This window comes from Neodiprion pinetum, chromosome 4, assembly GCF_021155775.2.
Source record: "Neodiprion pinetum isolate iyNeoPine1 chromosome 4, iyNeoPine1.2, whole genome shotgun sequence".
NCBI lineage: Eukaryota > Metazoa > Arthropoda > Insecta > Hymenoptera > Diprionidae > Neodiprion > Neodiprion pinetum.
Genome location: NC_060235.2, coordinates 6,934,061 through 6,953,189, shown reverse-complemented (window position 1 = coordinate 6,953,189; position 19,129 = coordinate 6,934,061). Strand labels below are relative to the sequence as shown.

General features: G+C 38.4%; 1 protein-coding gene across 9 annotated transcripts in view; it reads left to right on the top strand.

Annotated features, from left to right (window-relative positions):
• The window catches only part of LOC124215857 (disintegrin and metalloproteinase domain-containing protein 10), a 350,156-nt gene that overhangs the window by 293,209 nt on the left and 37,818 nt on the right, over nt 1–19,129 (top strand). For all 9 annotated transcript variants that reach the window (XM_046619705.2, XM_046619706.2, XM_046619700.2 and 6 more), the window contains 3 exons: nt 11,686–11,977; nt 13,966–14,124; nt 15,838–16,022. In XM_046619705.2, the coding sequence (XP_046475661.1) occupies nt 11,686–11,977; nt 13,966–14,124; nt 15,838–16,022 (636 nt within the window). The remainder of the gene's footprint in view (nt 1–11,685; nt 11,978–13,965; nt 14,125–15,837; nt 16,023–19,129) is intronic.

Here is a 19,129-nt window from a genome sequence, read left to right as displayed (position 1 = left end):
GATTAAACGATAATTTTCCACCGGCAAAAGTTACCAGTTTTAAAGTTATAAAGAATCGTGCTCTTTTTTTTCTGTAACCTTGGCTTACGGCGACTGCGAAAATTGAGATTTTATTTATTCAACGAAAACATGTTGCTAGCATGAAGTTTCAACTTCAATAACACTATTTACACAAAATGAACCTGCCTCCATCTGATTTAAATTTTGAATTTACCGTAACATGCAATACTTCTCTAGATATTGGTCTCTGAGCAGTATTGAAATGAAAGTTTTTCAGATATCGGCCCGAGTAGAATCGAATAGAGGGTATTTCAGATATTGGTCTGAGAAGAATTGAAAAGTGAGTTTTTCCAGCAATTTCATTGCATTGCGACTTGTTGTTGGGAATATTTATTCGACTTCCACAGTTCTGGATTCGCGAATATTTCATTTAACAAAAAACTGTCGTACAAATTGCAATTTCATTCAATATTCGTAACCACTTTGTGCCTTTGTTTGCGTTTCGTGAAATTCAAACTTGAACTGCCGGCCTATCGATTTGGTGTTGCGTAAACAAGATTATCCAAATCCTCAAACCCGAGTCTGTGACTCTCAATTGTCAATCTGTAGTGAACTCTCAAGCCGACAAGTCGATTTCACGAACCGAGCAGAACTGATTGTGAGACTTAAGTACCCGTACCGTATTTTTTTGCTCGATTGTTACTAACTTTTTTTTTTCTCTCACACCACTGCACGGATATGTTTATTAAATTCAGATGAATCTGATGAATGAATATTGCGATGCTAGAAAATATTTAAAGGTTATTTCTTATCACATTCTTTTCTCAATGATGACTCGTTCTATGATGAAATTGCCGAGACGTGGAATGTGTATTCTTACACAAACGTTTCGACGAAGAAAGAAAACAAAATAAGTAATCTCAATCTCTATCGCAAACGATGACAGGAGATTTTCTAATTCGAACGAAAAATTGAAGATTCCAGAACTATGCCGTTTCTACTTACATATTAGTTAAATAAAAAAATTTTAAAAAAATCAACAAAAAGAAATCGGACTGTGCATATTCGACGCGGATTGAGTTTTTCTCCATTAATTATGAATTTTTTAATTAGTACCATCTGAAACGATTCTGATTACTGATATCATACGAGATATTTCGATTAAATTTATTATTGGCAATTCTAGTTACATTTGTCTGTAACTAAATTCAGATAAAAAAGTTCAAACCTTGACATGACCGAGTAATAACCGTATGCAATTATGCAAGTACAATAAAATACTACAGATTAAGGCACTTGTAAAAAAAAAAACGTGTAAAATATTATTGTGTATTTTTAAAATTTATACATATGTAATTAGATATTTCTCACTTTTTCATTCCATGTTTCGCTTGTGGCTTTTAAACCAAAAGCTTGGCCACTCTTGTCTTGGTCTTAAAATTTTCGTTTCTGATAAGGAATTGGTGAGAAAAATTGAAAGCCGATCGATTGCGGCTATTGTCATTAGAAAATTGCGTTTCCGTGTTTTCGTAAGCAGTAAAAATCGCACCCGTGGTCTAAAATATCTCAAACCCGGTGAAAAATGTTTTTGTTTTTTTTTTTTTTTTTTCTATGTTTTGCACATTCTACACCATACTTGAAAATGTTCTAAATCGCTGATGACGAAGGTCAGACGTAGGTCGGTTCGGGGCAAAATACCTGATAAACCTTTACGCGTTAGGTTATTTTACCTTTTTCCCCGTTGATGAAATTATGCAACTGACACAACCGTGACAGTCCGGTTTTCGACGAAAGTGCCGAAGAGGTGAAAATAACACCTCGGTCCATTCTCTCTCATGCGTTATAGTTTGCGTGAGAATTAATGAGCGACGGTGTGTAGACGGCGTTAACAATGTCCCAAAGGAAATCTCCGGGGTGAAATAATGACGTTGTCAACGCCTCATGTTTCTTTCAATACCTGAACCCTCCTCCGTCGAACAAGACGAGCTTCTCTCCTTCTCCCTTCTCTTCCTTGTCCACCTCCTCGTCCTCGTCCTCGTCCTACACCCGCTCTCTCCGTAACTCCCGAGCGAGTACAATATTCTCTCTACAAATCAGCTTCTCCCGTAGGCTGTCGTCGACGATTCTACCGATCCTACGTTCCCTTCGCTAACAGGTGACGAGGGCGCGATTCGTCGTGAGAAAATATCGCCCGAGTTACGAGAAGGAAGAGCGGCTTAATCGAATAACGAATTTCAAACGTCGAAGCAATTTTGCGACCCGGTCGATTGTCACGACCCGGGAAAGATCGACGAGCAGATTTACCTTCCATTCGAGAATTACGAAAAATAATCGATTTTCGAATAAATACACGATTGTTTTCCCCGATTTATCCAGTATAATCTCAACGATTATTTTTCATCGCAATCGGTTTTTTGGTTTTTTTTTTTTTTACTTCTCTAAAAGACGCAATAATATAATTGGTGAGAGATAAATGAACATTTTTACCTGGAATTGAAAAATATTTTTAATGAAACTATGAATTATACAAAAAGTTTTCTTCCGTTAGGACTACGCAACGGAATTTACAAAATTTTTGTTTCAAAGGCACCGATTCAAAAGAATACGAAATTATGGATTTAACTGAGACATGTTCGATTATTTTTTTCAGACTCGATCAATCGATGCAACGATTATTTTTAGCTGTTACTGAATATCACGTTTGAATTTCATGGTTTCCTGATACCATCGCAAAATGAAATAGGTTGTTAGATTTGTTGTCTGGAAAAGTTTCGAAGATTAAAAAAAAGCGATAATATTTTACTTCAACTTGGAAACTCGTTCCGTTGGCCATAGAATCGTTTTCTACCGTGCATAAGTGTGTGAGAACGTGTTTGGTCGTTATTTCGGAAAAACCGATTTGAATGATTCGGACGAACTTTTCAGAGGCGTAATCAAATATCTGTCTGTGATGATTAGTGGGACTTTCTAAACTTACGCATAACCTTTGGGCTAAGAAATGACGAGTGTTTGAACATTCGAAAAATCATTAACTTGTGTCCTAAATTCCGAGAAAACTAATTTACAGAATCGGATGAAACTTGGAGGAAATTGGGTAAAATACAGACCTGGCAGAAACGATCAGTTTACAAAATAACAGCCAGTTAAACTAATACCAAAGTCTTAAAATTTGAAAAAAGAAGTAGCAGACAGAAACTTGAGTTCCAAGTTATGTGAAAAATTCTTCGATATATCGTAAGAACGTTATTTTTTTTTTTTTTAATCGCGGGGTAAAATTAATATTTTTTTTTTCTACTCCGTCTGGCGTGTTTTTTTTTTTTCGTTTTCACGTATAGTTTTTTTTTTCAAACGGAGACCGAACGAACAAAGAGAAAGAGGGTGGCTACACTGAGAAAAATTTCATTTGTTACAGTAACTAGAAAAATTCAGTGAAACTGGTATCGTTAAAGAAACTGTTTGAACATTGTTGGGATTACGTAAAATGGAATACGCGTTACCATTTTGCGCTATTGTCGAGCCTTTTTTGGTAAATAGCAACAGCGATCGTAATGAGAAAGAATAGTAACAGCTAGAAAACTAATTTTCATTTTTTACCTAGAACTATATTTTTCGATTGTGGTAAAAAAATGAAAATCGTTAAGGTCTGAGCGGTAGCCGGAACTAAAAATTTCTCTCAGTGTAGGCTGCAGGTTACGTGTGTGCAGAGGAACGGTTTAATATCGTTTCGAGGGTGGCGGAGAGTCGAGTCTCGGCCCCGGAGGCGGGCCGCATCAATCACTGCTCTGATTGCACGCTTTTACCGCTAAACCGGCGTCATACAACATCGGATGCCATCAGCATTAATTTTCGACCACACGAAATGCTGACGAACACCAGAATAGCCAACAAATCGGGCTAGATTTATCCCCCCGTGACTTGGGGACCGTGTGTGCGTGACGTGAGCTTGCCTCTGCATTCGTGTGAAATCGATGAAATCGATATATTTCTTTTTTCATTTTCACTCGGGGGTTTTTTTTTTTTTACACGATTTTTAATCCCAATTTCGACAGATTAATTGGCCTCATAATTCCTCGATCCTACACTGCAGTTAATTACCCAAGTGTGTGTGTGACTGCGTGAGTGAGTATTTTTTTATTTTTATTTTTTTGTTTTTTTTTTCTATTTTTATTTATACGAAACAATCAGCAGTATATTCACCGATTTGAAAAATTCAATACTGAATCCGACATAATTCCCCCGCGTATTACGTATTATTTCAAACCAATGCATTGTACGGGAATGGGAATATTTTATCGCTGATGTTGTTTATGCGCAAGACTCGTTGTACAAACTTTCACCTGTAATTTGGCCTGAAATTTACTCACTATGTACATACACATATATACGGCTTTGCGGAAACACTTGGCTAATTAATTACCGCAATTACTCAATGAATTTATTCCCCCATTCTAAAAACCATTGAAAATGCTTACTCAACCCTCGGCCTCTTGCTTTTTATCGCATTGCTGCACGCAGCTGACTTACGGTCTCCGGAGAAATTCAAGGCGAGATTGTCAACAGAAACGGATTAATTAAAAGAAATTTTTGTAATAAAGTTAAAGGAAAAAATATGTTTCACTGGACTGACGAAATGCCAAGCTTTAGGGTCGTTGGTTCATACTAATGGTTAACGAAAATTGTATGATAATTTTATATCGACAAATAAAATTGATTTGGTATTTCGGCACGATGTAACCGAAAAGTTAAATTTTTAACTATCAATAGCTCAGCGATTAATGGACTTGAGTAATTTTGGAAAATTTGACCGTAAATGTGTTTGTAGTGTTGACCGGTCGGTACCGACAGTTTAATTAACGTCGGGTAGAAACTTGACAAAATAATTACAGCTGTAACGGTGAACACTTAAAGCAACCAACATTTTAGCTGCGGAAGGTTCAAGTTGAATTTTTGCAATTAGAAAAACAGGAGTTGAATAAACGAAAAGGAAATGCTCGCCGTTGGAAATGAAAGGATGAAAAGGCGCAAAGGAAGTGGCGAAACGATGACAACTCTGCAAAGACCTCTTTACCATGAGTCACTGAGTGCAGTAATTACTTTGGAAAAGGGTTGCGAAGGCGAGTCGTTCTCTCCTTCAATTTCCAAAGTATGACGGGCTCTTTCATCGGAATTTAAGTGACATTGGCGAATGAGTTTGAGGCGAAGGGAATGGGGGGAGATGGGCTGGAGCGAAACACCGATGCCGATGATTAATCTTTGGGGAAGAATTCTCAACGTTCCTGACCACCGTGAACGAGACAAGGCTAGACGCGGGGTTCGAAGTATTACCAACTGACCCAGGCATACCATCGCTCCGTCGGAATTGAGCTAGTGGGCAGGCACCTGCTACGTGATCCCAACTCCACCATTAAGTCATGCCCAACATCTTGATAGATATTGCCGGAGTAATAACTCGCGGTTCAACGTCTGATCTGCTTCGGGTATGCTGGATCGTCGAACGATGCTTCATATTGCTTACAATTCAAGCTACGTAAGGACGGAGGACTGTCTCAAGTTGTGCAATAACTGGCGAATCACTTCGACGACTTTTCGTTGGGGGGTAATCAGTTGGAAAAAGAGGAAAAAGTGTTTGAATAAATTCTGCAACCATGCAGTTGGCGCCAATGACGATGGACGCGAATGAAATAACGTTCCTACCTTTCGATAGAAACTAATCTGAGCGAAATTTAGTACCACAAGTCAAGCTATCAGCAATTTGAGAAAAGGTTTTACTATTGGAACACTTGAAACGATCCGATTCCGATGTTTTTGATCTGGTCGAACATCGACTGCTGAAAGCACCTGATCACGTTTCTCCTGCAATGTAGATCCTGAAATTTCGGACAATGCCAGAGTTCGTTTTGAGTACCTGAATTATAACCAAGGTGAGATTCATGTCCTCTGTAGAGTGTACACGAACCGTTCCAACACTTAGGAGATGATAAATTATCGCGTACACACGAACCGCTGAGTGCATTTCGATCTTCCTTTCCAAGGCAGGCGTAACTCACACGCGTTTCAGTGGCATCCGTGCCGGGTTGTACAGTGAATATATTTATTTGCGAGGTAGGTATAAGGTATACAGAAGATGGATGGGCGAGACGGAGCAAGAAGGATGTAAGGGCCCCCTTCGGTTGCGTATAAGAAGTAGTCAACGGTGCGTTGATAAATAGGCGCAACCCGGCACTTCCGGCCCTTAAGGGAAGTTGGCCGCACCTCCATGTTCTCTGGCACGGTGGAGTGCTACCCGCGTATTTGTATCCCATACATCTGTCCATGGCATTCGTTCACCGAGGTGAGAGTAGTTTAGCAGCCTCGAAACCACTCTACCGACATAAATACGCGTCCGTGCGTGAGAGGTGTATAAATTCTTCTTTCGCACCCACGTCCATGTACCGAAAACTCTGTTGTTCTATGTTGACCTCCAGCGAAGGTTATTCCGATTGCCGGAACAACGGACGTTGATTCACTCGTTCAGCGAATGGTCCAAACCCTTCGTATCATCGCTTCCAGAGGAATAAAGCATGCTGGATATCAGAGCTGTTGTGGAAATCACGAGATAGGGAAAGGTGACTAACAAGGATGGCATCCGAAGTCGATCTCTCCGATTTGATTTCCTTTGTGATATGTTACAGTAGACTAAAGACTCGGTGACACATATTGTTTTTTATCTGCCATTGAACACTTTAGGAGAGTGAAACCACCCTCCAAAGTAAGGCATGTCAAATGGCGATTTGGTAATTTTTTTTTTCTTCTAATTGAACAATTTAAATTTTCCATTTCTCGTTATGAGAAAACTTATCCAGTTGAATTGATTGAAAAATGTTATGTTCTTGTGAGTGAAAATGCTAAATCGTCCCTTGACGTGCCTTAATTTTGAGGGTGGTTTCATCCCCTTAAAGTGTTAAATGGCAGATAAAAAAAAAATAAGTGTCGCTTGGTTAATAGTCTTCTATGACATATTACAAAAGAAATCAAATCGGATAGATCAACTGGGATACTTTTCTTCTAAGTTGATATGAGGTAGGGTTCGACCCTTTATCGATTGAACGATACGCTATGTTACATGGCCGGGGGGGCTGAGTGTGTCTATTAAATCCAGCCAGTAAAGTTCACCGTTTAGTTACCGAGAACGATGCACACACACACACACACACACACACACAAATACTCAAACGCATAATATACACTTTGGGAAAAAGCAGACCGCGGTACTCTAGACAGACTACTTGACCCGGTTCAATGTTTATTGTTGTTTCGGTTGGTTCACCTCTTCGCTAAAGGTACTGGGAAACGTCTGCAAGCGCATGAAAAATGGCTAAACCCCGTTGGCTGCTGCAGTGTACATCGAGCACGTAGCTCCGTGCTGACCCAATCCGTTTCGGATTTTATACACGAAATATTACACGAATGTAGTGCCGTAGATCTTTAAAACTTGGTGCGAAAATCGCCGTAACGTTTATACTTAGCCAGAAGTCATTTGATGATGTATAGTCAGGTGAAAGGTGGGCTGAAACAACAACGTAATGAATCATCAAAGGTTTACAAAATGCAACTCAAGCTAATCTTATGACATTTTTTTTAATATTGAATTGCAACGGTGAACAGTTTATTGCTTTATAAAATTGTTAGACCAATCATGTTATCTCGTTATACAATTACCGAACAATTGATATTTCTTGTCTGATTCTAGTGAACAGTTGTTCATGTAATCGTAAATCGAAGCCGCGCAAATCCTTTGAGCGTTAATTACGTTTTGGATTTTAAAAATATAAATATATTTCTTGCATAACGGTTTTTTTGTTCAACAACTTTCAAAACGTTTCTTTTTTTTTTTTGCTCCTGACTGCCTTTCTATTTACTGTTTTTTTTTTTTTTCGACCACTTTCCGTACTTGTAAAACAACATACCATTCAATCACTCTGAAGATGATTACTTGTGAAAAAGATAAAAAAAAAAAGGAAACTATGTAATTTACAAAATAAGCCCAGAAACAATGGAATAGAGGAAAGAACACATTGTTCGATTACTTTGAATGTTCTGATCATGAAACTTTTTCTCAAATAGTTGTTAGTACTTCGGATTGTCTTGTTACAATTTGGCCAGATTCGTTCCAATTACACAGCAGGAATGTTTTTTTTCACTCGTGTTCACAATCGTTGGCGCAAATGACGTGAGTTTTTTTTTTTTGTTTTCTCGCTTCCTGAATTTGGTTACCCCATTCGAGAGATAATTTGTGCCCATTCGTCCCAAATTTCACGACGCCAAATTCATTAACTTTCGGAAACCAGCCGTTGTGCATCCACTGCGCGGTTTTTGACTCCGCGGGTTTTTCGCAACGGTTTCAAGAGAAGTGCCCAATGGCGTAGCTTCGCTCACCGCCTATCGACCAGATGAAGAATGACACATGGGGAAGCCGACTCGACGGGCAGTGGAGTGGCAATCAGAGCCCTTGTCCTCCAACCCCACTTCAGCCGGCGCTGAGCTCTCTGGGATCCTGGAGTGAGGCTGGCTGGTTGTAACAGATCTGAGGCTGCGGACGGTCCTCCTCGGCAAGAAATGCAGAGCAGACTTGGCCAGCCGTAGAAATTCGCTCGACCGTTTCCTGCAGCGTCGCACGTCCTTCTCCTCCTTCTCGAAGTCCCGAGGGAACTGCAAGCTGCATTCTCTCGTGTAATAAATTGAAATCGTAGCGAGGATTCCCTCCGAGGATTCAGGAAAGGAGCTAGAAACGCGGTCCTTAGATTGGAACGGTCGATTCAGTCACGCCCAAAGTTTCATTGTCGATGATGAATTCGGCGGCTCGTTTGAAGAAAAAAATTTGTTTCTTACGACAAATTATTATTGTTTCAAATCGCTTCGTTTGATCTGAAGAAACGAAAATGTGTTCAAAGATGGCAAAGTTTGATTTCATTTCGCATAATGCAAAATAAAATTGCTTGTATTGTTTAAAAGGAAATTATTCGTCTTAGGAATTTATTTGATTCAAACAAAAACAAATTCTTTAGATTCAATAAAGTAGAATGTTCATCGAGAACGGATACTTTTTTCAAATCCATACATAGTTACTCGGTGGTATTGCTGAAACAAAATACCGGTTTAAACGAAATATTATACTTAATTGAATAAGAATTTCTTTGAATATATTTTTACTGAGCGAACAAATTTTTTGGTTGTATCGGGTAGACGTCGAAGCTTTAAAAAAAAAAATAAGATGATTATCCTGAATAAGATTATCTACTTGACGGATAATACTGGACTGATGGCGTGACGACGTTGCTTGGAAAATCAGGAACACTTGTAGAGAAGTTTTCCGATCGGGCTCGGAATGTGTGCTTATTGAAATTTCCTCCGGCGATGGAAAATTATCAGGAAGAGCTGTCTGAGTGTCGACGTGTCTGAGAAGTTTGATGAACTCGTTCGCCGTTTCTCTTATCGTGCGATGTTGTTTTAACTGTGGAATTTGGTCCGGAATATCGTTACGTAGAACGACGAGCACGCACTTAAATATGTATTCACGCGTTTAATCGAATTCGCTGTTTGTTGACGCAAGCAGGCAACCAATGCCAGGCTCGAAACCGAACAACCCGCAAAATAGTGCTTATGCAAATTCGCGGCTCAGCCGATGCTCATCATTGCGGGATTTCATTGGAACTTTCGTTTTCCGCTATTACAACTGTTTACTTAACCTCCGGTTCGATCCGTGTGTTGTTTAACGCGTAATGTAGAAACTCTAGAAAATAACCGATTAGAAATTTCCTCAAATTTAAGTACGAGATTGAAGACTGAAGACACGGAAAAATTATTGCTTTGCAACAATGGAATAATTTTTGAGGATCATAGTTCACAAAATATAGTTCACAAAGTATAAGGAGATTCCGAAATATTTCCCTGAAACGTATGATCGTTGCAATAACCTTACAAACTTGTATCTCACAAATTTCTTAACTCGTATTAGAATTTTTCTCCCACTGATACTTTTTTATTCGACCATACGTTCGATGCAGCCTTGAAATAGTCAAATAATGATTGAAGTTTTATCAAAATAAAATATTCGATCGCAAAAATATAGTGTTTGACAAGTGTAAATTATATTTGTATTGTTAATTCAACGCTTCCACGTCCCGCTTACTTATTGATGAAAACACTTAACGACAAACGAACAAGTTACAGAAGTAACTAAAAAACCCCTTTGAAATTTCTGTGCGAAATTTTTTTTAATGAGAATTAAACGACGGGGTAAAGAGAAGATAAATTCATACGAATTTGGTGGGGAGAGAGCCCAAGTTTGGTATCGAATCTACTCCATCAGCGAGCAATTAGCCAGCAAATGAAATTTCTGCTCCCCCCAAAAAGCGATATGCTATGATTTAATTCAATAATCTCAGTACGTCACGCTCTCCTTCCCTCTCTCCTCTTCTCTGCTCTCTTCTCCTCTCCCCCGCGATGCACACGAAGCTGTCTGCGAATGTTACGAGTAACGAAGTACCCGCCCGTATCCTGCACAGATCTCTGCATTGAGCTGCAAGTTAATCACACAGTTATCGATTCTCCGACTGACTAGAAGCAGATGATACAACTTGCGAAATTATTCAACGCTGCATTACCAGCTGGTTCGTAATTCTACCCGCCTATGTGCACGGACATGCCAACTTTGATTAATCGTGGAATTCGATCAGTCGACTGATAGGATAAAGAATTAATTTAATTTGAAAAGTCGAGTAATCGATCGATCGTTACGGTGGATTAATTGATCAATTGAAAAATGGGATAACGGAAAGGATCGATTAGTCTAAATAACCAATAACTGAAGAACCAATAGTCTGAAAAACTTACAAGGAAGAAAAGAATGACTAATCCCATACTTGAAACTGTAACGTTTAGAAATAGCGAGTTTTTACCAACCGTTCGTGAACATTAGGTACTGTAGATGTTAGCTGCTTTGAAGGATAGAAATTTTGATGCTTAATTATTTTGAAATACAAATATTGAAATTCGATAACTGAAAACCATCAGTAGGTATACACGAAGAGTTCTGGATGCAAATTCCTGCACCGCTACAGTTACCGACACTTAGCCAAGACACAAACCCCCTTCTAGAACATTTGAGGGTAGGGTATATCCCCATTCTGATGGACTTTGTCGATCATTTGATCATTTAATTGTCTAACATTATGGATCAGCCGATAATTTTGTTGCCCTACCTTAATCGCAATTTTCGCTGCTTTACTATAGTTTTAACTCTCATTGAACAAAATTCGGAAGGATCGATAAAGTCAATCAAAGCGAGGATGTCTCCCGCCGTCGAACGTTCTAGAAACGGGTTTGTGTCTTGGCTAAGTGTCGGTAACTGTGTCGGCGCAGGAATCTGTGGCCAGAACTCTTCTTGTACACCGCTTACCATCTTCGGGACGAAACATTATATTCACGTTAAGGAAAATATTTGCTGCGAATTATTTTCAGATGGAGAGACATTTTTTTTCCGTTTTTTTTTCAAGGACAGAGACTTTCATGCTTCGCGATGCGTTTCAAGAGTCTCGTCCTTGAATGTTTCGAAACGAAAACGTTACAATTCACATATTAAAAACCATCCTTCGGACGAGAAATTATACTAACGTTGAGGGAAATATTTCCGGCGATTCTTTCCAGATGACAAGACCGCATTGGTTCACGGGGTTGTTACGTCAGACGGTCTCTTCGACGGCACAGTGCGGAGTGCCAACGGTGAAGAAATTTACATAGAGCCAGCAAGCAGGTACTTCAGGAAGAGACGAAGCGAGTCACCGTCGCTCGACTACGTCGACGTCAACGACGAGGACGACGTCAGTCCCATATACCACACGATCGCGTATCGCTCCAACGACGTCGCGACGCCGCGCCAAGAGCACTCGTGCGACAGCGAGCTTCTCCATCGAAATGGTAGCCTCAACTTCAACCATACGTGAGTAACAGCCACGAGTAGATATAAACTTTCAATTCTTAGATACGCTAGAATATCAAATGTAAGGTGAGGCGTGCGGATTTCACTCCATTCGCGCATTTTCCATAAACATTATTCAAGTACTGAAGTTTATTCGACTATGATGAACATGACCATTTTTTTTTTTTTTTTTCTTGTGCTTTTCAAACGAACGACAATCGATATGGGTATTCGTCGATTCACGATTGACGAGGTTGCTTAGCTGAAGATCGATATTGTCTAATAACTTCATGATAATACAAGATAATTGTTCGTTGAGTACTCGTATCTTCGAAAATAAGAAAATATAAAATATCATCCTTTTAAATTGCTTCAAAATAAATTGAATTATAGTAAATTTATTTCGTTTTAAATTGTAAGAGCTTTACATTTAGAAGATTGTTTTCAAATGAATTGTCCAAAAATCGATACTTTTTATCTCTTAATTAATTTTCCCATAAGCTTGTGTTCGTAAGCTACGAAGCTCTCTTCGATAATTAAAAAAAAGAAACTGTAACAGATTTTCTTTTTGTTTTACAGTAGTTGATTTAATATTGCGTTTTGTAAATCATAAAAAATGTCGGTAGAATATTGTCAAATCAGATATTTAACGTTACCAATATGATAAAAAAAAGTGATTCGGTGAATTTTTAGTAAATAGTCTTCTCAATAAAATGAGCCAACGTAGAATGAAATGAAACGAATCTACTAGATTTTCACGAATTTTGAAACGATTTAAAATCAAGCATAGATATCCAACCTTTTCTGAAACTTATGATATTTTTTATTTTTGTATTTTTAACGAGATCTCCGCGGGATGCGAATATAACAATTTGGTATATTCTCAATGTATTTAAAATATACCAACTAGTAATAAAATGAAATGATTGTATTGATTTTTGGCGAAAAAAAACTCCTTGTATAAACAAACGTATGTGAAATAACGTCTGGCGTCAAATTTCCTCATTTCCTTCTACCTATTGAAATTCTTTTCACTGAAAGTCAAGAGTAGGTGAACTCTCGTTACCTGTGTGCATAACAATACTCGAATATACCGTATAAATCACTCGTTTTACGAGGGGGATCTTTTCAATTGTAAACGTCGCAATTAGGAGAGTAAGGAAAAAGAAGCGGTACAATTCTATCTCATGTGATGAACGACGATGAGTGTCGAGATCATTATCGCATATGATACGTTGAATTTGTCATCCCTTGCAATCAGCCCCCTTTCACACGTCGTATCGTACACACGATTATCCTCGTATAATATTTCGCGAGCAAAATAAAATATAAAGTAGATGTTGATTCTTTAATTTAAAAAAAACAACAAAATGCAAAAAGCATTTTATTCTCGCCTCAATTAAAAAATTATGTCTGTAATTTGTGATTGAAAAATTACATTCCTAGTTGTATTGTACGCAATGCGATTACACACGTACAATTATGTAAATTCTCGTTTGGAATGATTTTCCTGAACGTTAACAATGAACTTATTTATTTCCTCAATCAAACGCTCGAGTGACGCAGCGGAAGTATTATCAGCAATTGTATACGTACAAGAGTAAAGTCACGGTTATAAGACGTCCTACATGTGTAAAAATAAACGATACGACGTGAGCTAATTACGTTGAGCATGCAAGGAAGTCTGCCTCGGCTTCGTGTGACGATAAGAAACGTGCATCGACGGTAACCCGGAGGGTGCGACAAGTTTATAAAAAATTACAGAGTGAAAATTTCCGCGTAATATATCGCTCGGACTTCCGCGGAAATGGAGGAAAAGGTGGACGGGAATGGGGTAAGGGGTGAAGGGAGGGAGGGAGGGGGAAACGATTACGAAGAACGATAGCTGGTAAGAAGTCCGGGTCAGGATAGCGTCAAGGGTGACCATCGAGGGTTCGAGTAAGGAAGGATGAGTCCGTATCTTCGAGCTCGATCTTGATGCCCACGCGATTTGAAAAGATGAACTCCAGTTTCAGAAAAAGTGAGGCAACCTATCAGCCCAACACCTCGCAGCCGATCTACCAGCACCTAAACGATGGAAAGTCTCACGCAAAGCCCGGCTTTTATCCAAAGGATGCTCGAAGGAAGCAACCAACTGCCAGTTCCCACAATTTGGAACTACTCGACAAGTAGGTTCAGGCAATCTTTTTTTCCTTGGCCAAATATTCTCTCTCTCTCTCTCCGTCTTCCTCTCTATTTGCGTCGGTCTTGGAATTTTTCCTCAAAGATATCCGCTATTCGCTAGCATTAAATTCATCGGAATACGAAATTGGCTGTGAAGGAAAAAAGAATTTCTATGAAATCTGGATTTTTTGTCAATTCAGTTTTGAAACAGCGAAGGATGTATTCTTACAGATTTTTCATTGACTGTCCTTTTTCATGTTGATTCGGTTTCTTTAGGATGACTGAACATGGCTGAAACCATAACAAAATGAAAGAATAAATCTGTTTTACATGATTTTGTAGTTTTTCGTTTGATTCTCGTCTTTCCAATCCAATTTCTTATTTACAGAAAATCAAATGTTCATCTGATCTGTATGCAATTTTTTTTTTTTGGTCTTTTCGCTTGTTTTTTCTAACTGAAACTGAATGAAATAAACTGAATATTATTACCGATGATGATTTTCAACTCAGTTTACCAAAGATGATTGATATGCGAACGTACAATCAAACGTCCTAGGGACTTTTTACGTCGTAACATTTAGATTTCCTGTTTCATTTCTCAACGGTATTTTCTCTTTATACGTTGTACAGACATGTTTTCTTTACGACAAATTAAGGAAGGAAATTTCAGGGAAAGCCAGCTAAAAAGATGGAGAAAAACAGAGAGAGGAAAGACAGAGAGTGAGAAAGAGAAAATAGGGGGAGGAAAAGGAATGAAATATGTCTCTTCCAACAATTTCTTGCTTTTCATAAACGGCTCGATGCACCCGACTGAATTATCCAAACATTTTATTAAAGCTGAGCTTGCGGACACTTTAAAACCGCGAATAGCAAAGCGAACGTTTTTAGGAAGAAAGGATTTTCGAATTCCCTGCCCGACGGTTAGATTTTTACTTTTTCCTTGGTCAGAAATCTTTTTTTTTTGCAACTCAAGAAATTTATTTCATTGCCAGAAACGTTTATGATGTACAAAAAGTCATCTGTCTTCTCTGGAAATCTTCTTACTGTTAATTAAGTTTGGATCGACAAAAGAAGAATCGCTTTGAGGGTTTTCTGATAATGTTCTTACTGGTTTTTTTTTTCTTCCACCTTTTCTTATCGTTAGTTAAACTGTCTAGTAAGATCCCTTTACCGTCTTATACCTATTTTTACCATAAAATGACGTTCAAACGACCTGCTTCAACTAAAGTTTCATGTTGTTTTTTGTTTTTTTTTATATATTCGCATTAGGCTGTAAAGATATCACAGCCATGTTCAGTCAGCCTGTCTTTTTCATCTACATAAAATAACAACCACAAAAACCGCAAGCAAGTTCATATCGACAAACTGTTTAGAAGTTTGTTTCACGTATTGATACACCAAGCTTCTGCTTGGAAAATTCTTCAGGAGATCTCCATATCTGTTCTCAATTCCGTGAGTTAATTTGCAAATGATAAAAGAAGAGTGATTTTTGCATGTTTGGAAGTGAATTTTCACGGGAAAAATCTATAAGAGAAATTCCCTAGCAGGGTTAAACGATGCTTTTACTTGGTTTTCCGGGATGTTGATGCCCGCTTCTCTGAATCCTTTCCAAATTTTCCCAAAATCCTCGATCCCTTCCCTATTATTTTAGGCACACTTGACCCCATACAGAGAAGGGTTGTTTCAGCCATAACATCGGTTGGAATTGTATTGTTTAGACTGTACAGAGAGAGGTACACTCGAGTGCTCCGCAAACGTACCTCGGTGGACCCGAAAAAGACAACGTGTATGCTCTACCTTCAGGCTGACCACACTTTCTTCGCCCACTACAAATCGGAAGAGGCCTGCATCGAGGTCATGACTCGCCATGTTCAACGCGTCAATGCGATATACAGATACACGGGTAAGCAAGCATTTTTATACCTGTCAATACGATCTGATTTTAGAGTTTCCGATGAAATTGAAGACAGCGTGATGGATGATAAATCCAGTCGTGTCCTTTGACCTCGATTGAACGGATTTCGGTTGACGAGGCTTATTAGTCAAAAATCTATGATATCTATTATTTTTCTCACGGATAATAAAGACACAATGAATTTTCTAAACAAAGGTTTAAATACGTCGATATACTTCGTTTCAATCTGGTTTCAGATCGATAGAAATTTGGTCGATTCGTTCAATTTTACCTTACGATGATTTATTTTATTCGGTAAACTATTTTCAACAAAATCATTGAACCAGATTTTCTTTTTCTTTTCAATAATTAATTTAATATCGAGGTTACGAACGGTTTGAGATATATTTTCCGGAACGCGAATTATTCTCGAAAAGTTGAGTTTTAATTGTAATTTTTTTGTTACATAGATTTTATTAACTCTGCATCGTTAATAATATGATGTTTAATTTGTATTGAAACTTGTTGAAAAATATTTAAATTGTTGTACTGGTTTATACTAGTGACAAAAAAATAAAAAAATAAATTTTCGAATCCGACGACTCTATCACGTTTCCGATTGCCAATAATTTTTTTTTACTCTTGTCCTCAATTTCCTCTTATTGTTCGTTTTTTATTTGACGCTGAAAAAATCGACCTCGTTACCGTGACGCGTTGGGATAAATATTCATACATTCGAATCGCGCGGAGCCAGAATTATCATATTTGTTAATAAGCAATCGGCCAGATTCACACAGGGGGAAATAAATTGATTGATCAAAAAATTACCTCACTCATTTGCATGAAATACAATTATTCCAATAACAAAACAAATACACTCATGTAGATAAAAGTAATAGGTTTAAAATGTGCAAACGAATTAATACAACCAATTAGGTAAATAAAATAACGCTACATTTGCGTGATTGGACTACTTGTGCGAAGTAATAATTACACTCGCGGTTTATTTTATTACAAAAGCGGAAACACGGGCGGGGAAAAAAAAGAATCCAAGCGAAGAGTGGCAATCATTTTTGTTTACGGTTCGCATTCAACCATAAAATTTTTTATTCCTTATTCGAAAATGTGTCATTTTTCTTAAAAAAAAAATATCTTATCGCACAATTCACTGCTTTCATTATACGTACGGTGACCTGTATTTACAGCATGTTTATACGGTGAAAGATACTTTGCCAGTTCGAACGAGAAGTCGTTTAGAAATTCTTTAGCTGTTTCTTATCTTGAAGCCGTTCGAAGTAGATACTTCCTTGCAATCTTCCCCGCTGAGACGCTCATCAGAATACATTTTGCACCCCGCGGGTTCTTCGATATTCCCTGCAGGCGCGTATTTTTCCCTTCCCCCGCATCTCCCTCATCTCCAGAAGTTGGTTGCATCTTTCCCGAATTAATACCACACCAACATTCGCACGCCTCTTCTGACTCGGAAAGTTTGCCCCTGAAATATGCATAATAATATCATCCGACCAGAATTTCTCAAACTGCCATGTATATCTAAAAATTTTCTAGGGAATAATGTAAACCTTTATTTCATAAGATACTTGATTATTATTTCTGAAATTTCTCAATGAAACCTCGAAAGTATTTCGAAATACTGGAGTTCCATAGTAAATTGCAAAATTTTAAATGAAATACAAAATCATGGGTTCAATGGTCGCTTTTTTTTTTTTGATTTTTCCATCTTCCGCGTCATTGTGTTTTTGTTGATCAGCAAAAAAATTTTCCTATTTTTGTGCAATACGCCGCGTTCGCCGTATAAAGTACACAAGTATTCCTATGGCTAAAATTCTCGACTTAATATACGCATCAAGTCGAGCTTTCCGATTGAGAAGGAAACAAAGAGAAACGTGCTTCGATCCTTCTCATGCGGTTTTATGAAAGGATGTAGCGCCGAGAGAGATCGGCGTGGCCATACTCATTTTAGAGGCTTAAGCTGCACTCGTCTGGTTTCTTTTTTCACATCGGTCCCTTTCATCCTTCAGCTTATGGGCTTCTGCATTATTTAGTATTTTTAGGAAACCCTCATAAAGTTGGGCGAGGGGTGGAGGTAGGTCTCGACTCGAGTGGTGCGTGCCTCCCGTAGATTATACGAGTGCGTGTAGACGTATAGACGGCGTCGCATCAAGGCGGGCAACTCATCCCGCATAGTGCGCCGGAATTTCGAGGCTTACCGAGAAGAAACGATGAAACTTATCAGGCTAAACGACCAACTGCGCATGCGCGTGATAACTGGACGCTATTGGTCGGTGAGATCGTACACTGAGAGAAATTTTTCAGTTCCGGTTACCGCTCAGTCTTTAACTATTTTCATTTTTTATCACAATCGAAAAATATAGTTCCAGGTAGAAAATGAAAATTAGTTTTCTAGCTGTTACCGGAAAGTTTAGTATCCGTTACTGTTCTTTCTCATTACGATCGCTGTTGCTAGATTTTCTTGCAACTGTTGCGAAAATTTTAATGCTCGTGCAACAATAAATTGACGTTAAAGCCTTGTTTGACTAAAAAAGTAGAGTAAACCGCACAAACTGATTTTGCGTTGCAATAACCGAAAAAGGATCGACGATAGCGCAAAATGGTTAGGCGTACCTCGTTTTTCGTAATTCCAACAACATTCAAACAGTTTTTACTAAAGATACCTGTTTTGCTAAATTTTTCTAGTTACTACAACGAATGAAATTTTTCTCATTGTACCGCGTCGATATTTTCGTCTGCAAAGCAGGGCAGCCAACTCACTAGAAACTAGGCGTGACATGCGAAACTCTGCCGCGTCGAGTGGTGAATTGAAATTATGTGGTCACAATGACTCGTAGCCATAATTTACCATCGGTTAGTTGACGATAAAAGCTTTTCAAGCCTTCCCGCGTGACTACATCGACTATTTCAGATCCTTCTAACCTAAAAAAATAATCGCATTCTCCACATAACCTCCATAAGCTGCGTTTGATAGCTGAAGTTTAAGATTGCTAGCCTGCATGAAAATTCGACAAATCTCACCCATGCGCAGTCGGAAGCTCTATTTGTTGAGTTCCGCCGTTTACTACTCGGATAAAGTACATTGT